The sequence below is a fragment of the Aristolochia californica genome, unplaced genomic scaffold (genome assembly GCF_029961685.1).
Source record: "Aristolochia californica isolate CCGP_79_NKW_82.1479 unplaced genomic scaffold, dmAriCali1.0.hap1 SCAF_3, whole genome shotgun sequence".
NCBI lineage: Eukaryota > Viridiplantae > Streptophyta > Magnoliopsida > Piperales > Aristolochiaceae > Aristolochia > Aristolochia californica.
In genome coordinates, this window is record NW_027181992.1 from 38978268 (window position 1) to 38989607 (window position 11340).

The following is an 11340-nucleotide window of genomic DNA, read 5'->3' on the forward strand; positions in this document are numbered from 1 at the left end:
GGAAAAGGAAACAAATAGCAAGAAGAGGAGAAGAGTGAAGGAAAACATTAAAATATATATGTTAAATTTGAAAATGAATTAAATATACAATTAAAGTAAAAATTGAGGAAAATAAATATAAACTATTGTATAAAAGTGATATTTTTATACATGAGAAATATTTTGTTAATATTTTCTTGTACAATTGAGCCTTGTACTTAAATCAATGTACTTAAATCTTGTTCTCAGTTTGAAAGTTTCTCTTGTTCATAACTTAGAGTGTATTTCAAGTCTTTGTGAGGGCCAAAAAGTCTAAACCAGAAAAAAATAGGGAGCAGTAGGTAAAGGAGATGAACTTGATCCTATTAATTGAGATTCAATTATTAATATGGATTGTCAAGTAAATAAGACTCATCTAGAATACCCTTTCAATTTAATTGACCCATCACAAAGATACATACAAAATAATTTGTAGTGTTGGTAATAAAATTTTATTAAAAACGAAGCCATATTAATGGGTTTTTTAAAGAAATGTTGAAAATATATTTTTAATAGAAATACGTTTCTAGGGACTATTAATGCCTCATGTTTTTTGTAAACATTTTACTAATTGGAAATTCTTATTAAAAAATTATTTTAAGTAAGATTTTCCTACCAAGATGGGCTAGAAAAGGGTATAGAAATTTTTTGAATAATTATTTGAGAGTTGATGTTATAATACTTTTAGAATGAGGCAATTTTCTTACCAATTTTGTGTTTGAAATTTTATTTGATTAAAAATTTATCAATAAGTATAGTAATATATTAGATTGATTATTAATTTTTATTTATTTCCCTGGAAAAGGCAATAAGAGGTCCATTTAACTTTCCTAAGAAAATTTTAAAATATTTATTGTAATTTTCTAGAAAGTCACTAACAGTAATAGGATTTTTTTTTTTTTTTTTTTTTGGAAATATGTATCCTAGGAAAAACATTTTTAGTTTTTCCTAGAATCTAAATTTTCAACCAGGGGCACAAAGGAGGCCACCGTAAATTTACGACCAGATTCAGAAATTAAAAAATAAGCTAGACAATATTTGGGGTAAAAAAAATTAATATTGGTGTGTTCTAATCCATTATTAAGATTCAATCCCGAACCTCCCCTATCATTTTTTTTAAATGTATGCATAATTTTATATATAATTTATTTGACATATATTTTATGCAGAGTATTAAATTTAGGTCGAAGCTCGAACTCGGTTAAAATTATTAGGCTTGAGCTCGATTACAATTTTAGGCTCGAGCTTGAGTTCGAAATTTTTAAATCAAGCTCGGCTCAAACATAGGAAGGTTAGGGCACAACTTGATTCGATGCCACCCTTATGCCCAATTTCAAGTAGAGCTCATGACCAATTTTATGTAAAACGTATGCATAATTTTATATATAATTTATTCGACATGTATTTTTGAAATATTTTAAATATATGTTGGAACTTGAACTCGAGACATGTAATTTTTGAAAAGTTTTAAATGAATGTTGAAGCTCGAACTCGGTTAAAATTATTGGGTTCGAGATTGGTAACAATTTTAGGCTCGAGGATGGGCTCGGCTCGAACATAGGCAGGTTCGGGCTCAACTGGGCTTGATGCCACTCCTACATGTAGGCCTTCTTTTGTGGCTCTATAAATGGATAATTTGGGTAGAGGCCCACATATGAGTACCTGCTCTAATACCATGTGAAGTTGGGTTCATGGCCTATCCCAGAATAACTAGCCAACTTAGGAAACCTATTTTCCAACTAATAAACTCAAAATCTTTGTATTCACTAATCCATGTGGGACTATTCATTAACAAAAAAATATACAAATAAAGAAAAATTTACACTTTTTTGCACAAGGGAGAATCAATCTTCTCCTAGCTATGTCCAAGTTTCTAATCTTTCAACACAATAGAGAGCATAGAGGAGTTTGAATGACTATGATCGCAAGAGAATTCTTTGAGAGAGTTGATGGAATTTTAAAAAAAAAATGGCACTTGTCTCTCAAAAGAGGGTTTCAAAGGATTATTCAAGTGATGAGTTTTGAATGCAATTGGATTTCAAATAAATGTTCATTGAATGCTATAAGGCACGTTTGGCATGGTATTTATAATTTTTCAGCCAAACTAGCCATGATGTAGCCGTTTACGTAAAGCTGACAGACACAATGATCGACCAATGAAAAGTTATGATTGATCACTCGAGTGTGATGAATATATTTTATGAGTCCTTAAGCTTATTGATTGATCACATCATTGATCAATGCAATTTCAAGTATTTATAAAAATTAAGTTGATTGATCAATCCAACCTGATCGATTGATCATGCATTGAAGTTTTGACTTGGTAAAACTAAGTATGATCAATCATATTTTACATCCCTTATAGGCGTATGCTGGCATCGTATTTCGGAAGAATGCCAGCAGAATATCAGGCTGATCAAGATTTCTGAGACACTATCAACTTTAGATTAATGCTCTGGCGCATCGCAATTTGCTCTATTGCTTAAAATGCTCTGCCGACAACTGCTAATTCCAACAAGGAAACTTCCAAATGAAGATGCCAACAAATCAATTCGCAATTGACCTGGATGGAGCTGAACACGTCTACGAGGACAATTTCCCAACGGAAAGAGAACAACAATGGTCCAGAGAAATTAATTAGCAACATGGAACCTCTCGTCACGTCCAACATCCACTCTTGGTTCTCTGGCGACGGGATTGCTTATCTCGGCCTCGCTACCAAAAAGGAATTAGCAGAAAGAATACAGAAAATGAAGGCCAATGTCATGATAAACTCCGTCCATCCGGGGATAGTTAGAACCAGACTCACTAGAAACCGAGAAGGCTTCATTACTGATAAGTTTTTCTTGCTGGCGTCGAAGCTTTTAAAAACGATTCCTTAGGCAGCGGCAACAACGTGCTACCATGAATGATGTAGAGAAGGAAAACCATTACAGATGAGAGATTGCAATTCTGGATCCACCATAGAGGCCAAGCACCAACCTCATGATGCAGTTGATGGTCGAAGACGCTGTAGCACTTGCCATAAAAGTTATTCAGAATAAACAAACTGGTCTTAGAGAGCTATGGGTTTGTGGGATTTTATTCATGAGCTGCGGTAGAAAAAGTATTACAAAATTGCACTAGTGCACCAATGCCTAACACAGATCAGCCCTTTCGGCTGAACTGGGCATCATTTAGCATGAGGGAGAAGACGACTAAATGTCTCTTAAAATGAAAAAAAAAATGAGGTCAGAGTAGAAGAGGGAGAAGAAAGAGACAAAATAGAAACCGGTAAAAATACTCATAGATCTGATACCATGTTGATTTTCAAGACTCCTTTGATTAGCTCAAGGAGAAAAAAAAAGATGACATATTGGAGAGAAAACAAGAGGAAAAATGAGGTTATGGACTTGTGTCTTTATCCTCCCCCTGAGGCTCAATTTATAGAAGAATAAGATTACAATTTCATAATTAATACGCCTAAAACTTAAACTAATTACATCATGTCATCTTTATGAGATGACTTTTTATTTACCATTATACCACCACTACCACTCTGGTGTTCTTGGTTTCGACGTCTTGAGCTTCTCTCATTTTTAGACCCCAAATCATTAAATCATTATGATTAGGCCCAAGAGGATGACAAGGAAGGATCCTCCTCTTAGAGAAGAAGAGTTAAATGCCATTAAATCATTATGATTAGGCCCAAGAGGATGACAAGGAAGGATCCTCCTCTTAGAGAAGAAGAGTTAAATGCCGAACAGGAAGGACCACTTTCGGTCCAAGGGACAACAAAGCACGTATTTGAAATCTTTTTCCACTAAGAGCATGGTTGAGCCTACCCGGGTTGACCTAGGATTTTGTTTTAGAGAGGATATGGGTTTTGAAGAGGCATTTGCACCATATATGAGCCTATTTGAGACTCAAAACCCTATTTACCCCCACATTGGTGAAGGTATTTCTTAGCATTTGGAAGTCAAAGAGATATCACTAGGGAATTTGAAGATCACCTCTCATGTGAAAAAGAATCATTTCACTATCATTCAATGACCTCAATGAAATTCTGGGAACCTCCTTTGTTGGACTAAAGAGATACATCAAAGAGGGGTAGCCACAAGACCTACATAACGAATATCCTAAAAGATATTCAAGATGCCATATCATTAGTATTGGGCCAAATAAGGAGTTCCTATGAGATAAAAATCAAGGATCTTAGCATGGAGCTTCGGTTCTTCATGGAGATAGTGATCCACATCCTTAACCCGAGGAAGGGCGCATTCTCTTGTTTGACCATGGCCGACATCTCTAGCTATGGGGAATCTGTTAGGAAATTCACATTTGCTATTCTAATTTGGGTAACATATTTATTATGCAATTATATTTTCTATTTTTAATGGAATGGGCTGAATTAAGTGGTCTAATTTTGTTAAGCCCATTAAGGAATATGGGCTAATTGAGTAGATACCATAGGAAATTATGAGAACCCTATATAAGGAGACACATTATGGTTATGGTCCCCAAGATACTAAATCACACACATTTTCCTTCTTCCCATCCGGAAGAGAAATGAAGGTCGCATTGAGGAATTAGGAGATTTAGTTGAGGAAGACTATAACACCAATCATTCGTTCATATCGTTCATCATAGTGATTCCCCTACAGAAAGATGAAACTTTGGAATGGATCTAGGTATTTATCCACAATCCTAATTTTCTAGTATGTTGTAAATTCTGGATTAGGATTTACTACTGTTTTCCAACAAGTGGTATCAGAGCCAGGTTCTATTAGATTATTAGGATTTCTAGATTAATTTCGTGGAGTGCAAAAAATTTTACTTTCTCCACGAAATTCGTCTCGGGCTATGAGTTCGCTGGCTTCGCCGTTGGAAGACGGAGGCCGACATTCGATGGTGGAGGATCGCGCTGCAGCTTCCGCTGGGAAACGCTGCAACGACGTCCGATAGACAGCCACCAGAGGAAGCCGAACCCGCGCATGGCTGGAGCTTGACCTCCAGCTCACGCAGGAAGGAAGAAGAAAAGGGAAACGTTACAGTGTTGCCCCTCCCCTTTTTCTTTGCGCGTGGCAGAGAGGGCAACAGAAGAAGCCGCAGCGTCTGACGCTGCAGCGACATCTGTCCAGCGAGAAAAAAAATACAGGGGTGCGCACTGCAGCAGCGACGTCCGACGAGAGAAAAGGGGAGGGGCACTGGAGGAAGCTTGGGCGACAACAGTGCTTGTCGGGAGCGTTGCTGTGCCAAACGGCGTGGCCGTTGGGCCACAGCAGTGCCCTTTCACTCAACCGGGCGCGTTGCCATGCCCGTTGGGCAACTGTCATGCTCGTTCACAGCAGTGGGCATACTACCATGCCCGTTGGGCAACTGCCGTGCCCGCAGCAGCCGTTGAGTGCGCTGCAATGTCTATTAGACAAACTGCAGCGTCTATATATATAAAAAAAAAGAACTCTAGTTTTGTTAGATCGACTCAGGTGAGTCAACTCGGACCTGTTGCAAAAGATCGGGGTCGATTCGGGCTGAGCCAGCTCGACCGAGCTAACTCGTTTTTAAAAAACCGATTTTTACGCATAGGGGGATTTGAACTCACGCACAAGCTTTGCATTTGGCTCATATGCCCAATAAGGCTGCTCGTATTTGTTTGTTACATTTGGATAAATGTTTTGTTTATATTTATTAAATTACAAAACATTCATTGCAACTCCAAAGAAATAACAACTAACGCCACGGTGCCAATGGGATGGTGCTGCAGTGTTGGGCAACTGAATAAAAAAAAATTATTTTGCTCAGTTTGTCTAGTATTTTCAATCAAATTTTTTGAAGTTACATCTTGCCAAACTAACCTCTGTAGTGTAGAATAATTTGACTAGAAATACATAGATGTTTGTATGACGTTATTTATGCAAATTGTGCTCGGCCCAAAGGAAGACACAGTTTGGCCAAATCAACAACGTGCCTGTAATGATAAATGCGTGAAAATTATAAAGACTTTTCATGTGAACAATGGTTGGTCCAAAGAAAGGTTATTGTTTGATAGAACTGATTGTTAGTATTTGATCATTGCACCAAGAGTACCACTTACAATTAATTTCTCTGTCCAAAGACTAGGAATTAATGTTGTACTAGGTATCTTGAGATGGGTCCCCAATTTGGATTTTCTTTTGTACTTGTCTATTTTTTATTTAAATGACATGCTAGTTAATGTGAGTATGCTTGTTTATTTTGTTATTTATACAGTTTCTGTTGCTACCGCTACAAATGTTAGTGCTCAAATAAGCAGCATTCCAATGCTGAGCGGGACAAATTTTATGGCATGGAAAGATACCGTGGAAATTGTCCTCGGTTTTATAGATTTGGATCTTGCACTTCGGGCAGAGCAACCCATTTCTACTCCGGATAACCTCAATGAGGTTAAAATTGAGAAGTGGGAATGCTCTAATCGAATGTGTTTGATGATTATGAAACACTCTATTCCAGAGGCGTTTTGGGGCTCTATGATTGAGAGCAAGAGCGCTAAGAAATTCCTAGAAGAAATTGAACAATATTTTGCCACGAATGAAAAATCGGAGGCGAGTAGCCTTTTGGCTAAACTCGTTTCAATGAAGTATAAGGGAAAATGGAACATCAAGGAGTACATCAGAGAGATGTCTCATATTGCATCAAAACTCAAAGTCATTAAAGATGGAGCTGTCTGAGGACTTACTCGTGCACTTAGTTTTGATATCTCTTCCTGCACACTTTGGGCATTTCAAAGTGAGTTATAATACTCAGAAGGACAAATGGTCCCTAAATGAGCTTATATCTCACTGTGTGCAAGAGGAAGAGAGGCAGTAGCTGGATAAGACTGAAAGTGCTCACTTCGCCTCCACCTCTCAGAACAAGAAGAAGAAGAGAGGTAAGGATACTGCGGTAGGATCTTCTCAGACTAAGAAATAGAAGAAGCAGGCTGAGAAGTTTTCCTGCTACTTCTGCAAGAAGTCGGGACATATGAAGAAGGATTGTCCCAAGTACGCCGCTTGGCGTGTCAATAAGGGTATGCCTCTAACTTTAGTTTGTTCTGAAGTTAATTTAACTTCTGTACCTAAAGACACTTGGTGGGTGGATTCTGGTGCTACCACTCACATTAGTATGTCTTTGCAGGGTTGCCTATGGAGCCGATCGCCAAGTGATGCTGAAAAGTTCATCTTTGTGGGCGATGACAATAAAGTTGTGGTAGAGGCTATAGGAACTTTAAGATTACAATTAAACACTGGATTTTATTTGGATTTATTTGAGACATTTGTTGCACCGTCTTTTAGGCGAAATTTAATTTCTATTTCCTTTTTGAACAAATCAGGTTTTTCTTGTTCTTTTGGAAATAATAAAGTTAGTCTCTACCAAAATTCAAATTTTGTTGGTTCTGGTCCCTTAATTGATAATCTATATATGCTTGATGTTGTTAGTTCCTATAGAGAAATATCGCAAATAAGTTCATGTGGTACGAAGCAAAAATTATGTGAGAATTCCGCCACATTATGGCACAAATGATTAGGACACATCTCTAAACAGAGAATTCGAAGGCTTGTGTCGGATGGAATTCTTGAACTCCTAGATACTACAAACTTCCAAGTTTGTGTTGAGTTCATCAAGGGAAAACAAAGAAACGCTAGAAAATTAGGTGCCAAAAGAGCTCAAGATGTCTTAGAACTTATACATATAGATATCTGTGGTCCATCCCTACAACTTCATGGAATGGCCAACAATACTTCATTACTTTCATAGACGATTTCTCTAGATTCGGTTACCTATATTTAATACATGGGAAGTCACAATCCCTGGACGTCTTCAAGTTTTTCAAAGCTGAAGTTGAACTTCAAGTTGGAAAGAAAATCAAGGCTGTCAAGTCCGACCGTGGTGGTGAATTCTACAGACAGTATGATGGATCAGGAGAACAACGTCCAAGACCCTTCACAATTTTCCTCAAAGAGTATGGAATTGTTCCGCAATACACCATGCTGGGCAAACCCAACATGAATGGTGTTGCAGAGCGACGAAACCGAACTCTTAAGGATATGGTAAGGAGTATGATCAGTCATTCCTCTTTGCCAGAGTCACTTTTGGGAGAAGTTCTAAAGAAAGCAGTGTACATTCTTAACAGGCTACCAAGCAAAGCAGTTGCCAAAACTCCCTATGAGCTTTGGACAGGCATGAAGCCTAGTATTAGGCACTTGCACATTTGGGGTTTTCCAGCTGAGGCGCGGCCTTATAGGTCACGTGAAAGAAAACTGGACTCAAGGACGGTTATCTGTTATTTCTTTGGTTACGTTGAACGCTCCAGGGGTTATAAGTTTTACGATCCCACATCAAGATACTTCTTTGAAACAGGAAATGTGAGATTCTTTGAGGATATTGAGTTTGGAGGGGAAAAAAACACAAGGAATGTTGTCTTTGAAGAAGAATTTGTTATTGACAGTGATCAGGTCTTCATACCTATTGCTGTTTAAGACACAGTTCAGGCACTAGAGGACAATGTTCAGGGTCCTAGTCCTGACATTGTTCCAGATCAAGACAGCAATGAAATTGCCCTCTTGCACCACCTTTAGATTAAACTCAACAACCTCAAGAAGTGCCATTAAGGAGATCCACTAGGGAGAAGAGAAATGCGATTCTAGATGATTATATCATATTTCTCCAAGAACATGAAGATGGCGTCAGATTGACAGAAGATGACCCGATTCACTTATGTCAAGCCTTGCGCAGTTCTAATTCTCAAAAGTGGATTGATGCCATAAAGGATGAGATGAAGTCTATGAATGACAATGACGTTTGGGATCTCATCGAGTTGCCTAAAGGTGTGAAACCCATTGGTTGTAAATGGATATTTAAAACCAAGAGGGATTCAAATGGCAATGTCGAGAGATGTAAGGCTCGTCTAGTCGCTAAAGACTTTACTCAAAGGGAAGGCATAGACTATAAAGAGACTTTCTCTCTGGTATCTTCGAAAGACTCTTTTAGAACAATAATGACACTAGTGACTCATTTAGATCAAGAGCTACATCAGATGGATGACAAAACTACGTTTCTCAATGGAGACATTGATGAGACGATTTATATGGTACAACCAGAAAACTTTGTATCTGGTGATTCAAAGTCTATGGTCTATAAATTGAAGAAATCCATCTATGGTCTCAAACAGGCTTCCCGTCAATGGTATCACAAGTTCTGTCAAGTCATAACCTCGTACGATTTTGAGGCGAATGTTGTTGATGGCTGTGTATATCATAAGTTCAGTGGGAGTAAATACATTTTCCTAATATTATATGTTGATGATATTCTGCTCGCTAGTAGCGATATAGGCTTACTGCACGAAACCAAGAAATTTCTAATGAAAATATTTGAGATGAAAGATCTTGGTGATGCCTCTTTTGTATTAGGTATACAACTACTTAGAGATCATTCTCAAGGTATCCTTAGGTTGTCACAAAAGAGCTATATCGATAAGGTTTTGAGCAGATTCGGTATGAAAGATAGTAAACCAGGAGACACACCCGTCGCTAAAGGAAACAAGTTTAGTCTCAAATAGTGCCCAAAAATGATCTTGAAAGAACAGAGATGCAGAAAATTCCCTATGCATCAGTAGTAGGGAGTTTAATGTACACTCAAGTTTGTACTTGTCTCAACATAGCATTTATAGTAGGAATTTTGGACAGGTATTTGAGTAATCCGGGTATGCAACATTGGAAGGTAGCCAAACGCGTGATGCGTTATTTGAGGAGAACAAAAGACTACATGCTTACTTATCGGAGATCAGACAGTTTAGAGATCATTGGGTTCTCTGATTCTGACTTTGCCGGATGCCAAGATAGCAGACACTCCACATCAGGCTACATCTTTATGTTGGGTGAAGGAGCTATCTCATGGAAGTCTGCTAAGCAGACTCTCATAGCTTCTTCAACCATGACTGTGGAGTTTATTGCTTGTTTTTAGGCATCCAACCACGGAATATGGTTGCGAAACTTCGTCACTGGGTTGCGAGTGGTAGATGACATTGACAGGCCATTAAAGATTTATTGTGACAATAACTCGGCGGTACTTTATTCCAACAACAACAGGAGCTTGACGAAGCTGAAGTTTATCGACATTAAGTTTCTAGTTGTTAAGAGAGAGTTCAGGATAAGCAGATTTCTATAAAACATATAGGGACAGACTCTATACTAGCAGATCCATTAACCAAGGGTTTAATGCCTAAAGTCATTCATGAGCACACTGCTCATATGGGCGTCATTTATGAGGATACCTTGGTTTAGTGGGAGTTATTTTTGTACTATATGTTTGCTTAAGACATTGAGTTATGCGATTTTTTCAGTAATAAAATTAATTTCTTACTATTCTATTTATGAACTTGCTTGTGTTTTTCTATGTACAATGTTCACATTGCATTAAGGACTTTGGAAAGATCTCACTAAAGACTGAAGAAGGAACAATTGGAAATAGGCATGTTTGAGATCATATTGCATGTAATTTTCATGTTACCCATCCATATTTGATCTATGTCATTGAGTGTATTAGTATGGTGATCATCGTGGTTTAGTCACGATTGTAATGTGATGAAAGTCGCGGTGGTTCCATTATTAATAGTATACAGATGCGTGTATCAAGAATTTGTGATATAATTGTTTCAAGAATGATATGTAACCCAAGTGGGAGATTGTTAGGAAATTCATATTTCCTATTCTAATTTGGGTAACATATTTATTATGAAATTATATTTTCTATTTTTAATGGAATGGGCTGAATTAAGTGGTCTAATTTTGTTAAGCCCATTAAGGAATATGGGCCATGAATATGGGCCAATTGAGTAGATACCATAGGGAATTATGGGAACCCTATATAAGGACACACAATATGGTTATAGTCCCCAAGATACTAAATCACACACAGTTGTCCTTCTCCCCATCCGAAAGAGAAACGAAGGTCCCATTGAGGAATAAGGAGATTTAGTTGAGGAAGATCACAACACCAATCATCCGTTCATATCGTTCGTCATAGTGATTCCGCAATAGAAAGATGAAACTTCTGAATGGATCCAGGTATTTATCCACAATCCTAATTTTTTGGCATATTGTAAATTCTGGATTAGGATTTACTACTGTTTTCCAACAGAATCACCCAACATGTGGAACTCGACTTTGGATACTTCATGGGACTTCGGATGATGGATATTGCATAAGCATTCGGGCCGATGGACTACTCTTATATGCTGGCATGTTGAAGATATCTTGGAAAATTATTGGGATTATCTTGGAAGATCTCTTGATTGAATTCTCGCTCTGTTCGGAAGCTAGCATCCAG

General features: G+C 37.8%; 1 protein-coding gene across 1 annotated transcript; it reads left to right on the top strand.

Annotated features, from left to right (window-relative positions):
- The first annotated feature begins 6012 nt into the window (after window positions 1–6012).
- On the top strand, window positions 6013–6704 carry LOC137959544 (uncharacterized). The gene is made up of 2 exons (XM_068806908.1): window positions 6013–6031; window positions 6247–6704. Exons 1-2 carry the CDS (start codon window positions 6013–6015, stop codon window positions 6702–6704), a joined length of 477 nt encoding a protein of 158 aa, XP_068663009.1.
- The last annotated feature ends 4636 nt before the right edge of the window (window positions 6705–11340 follow it).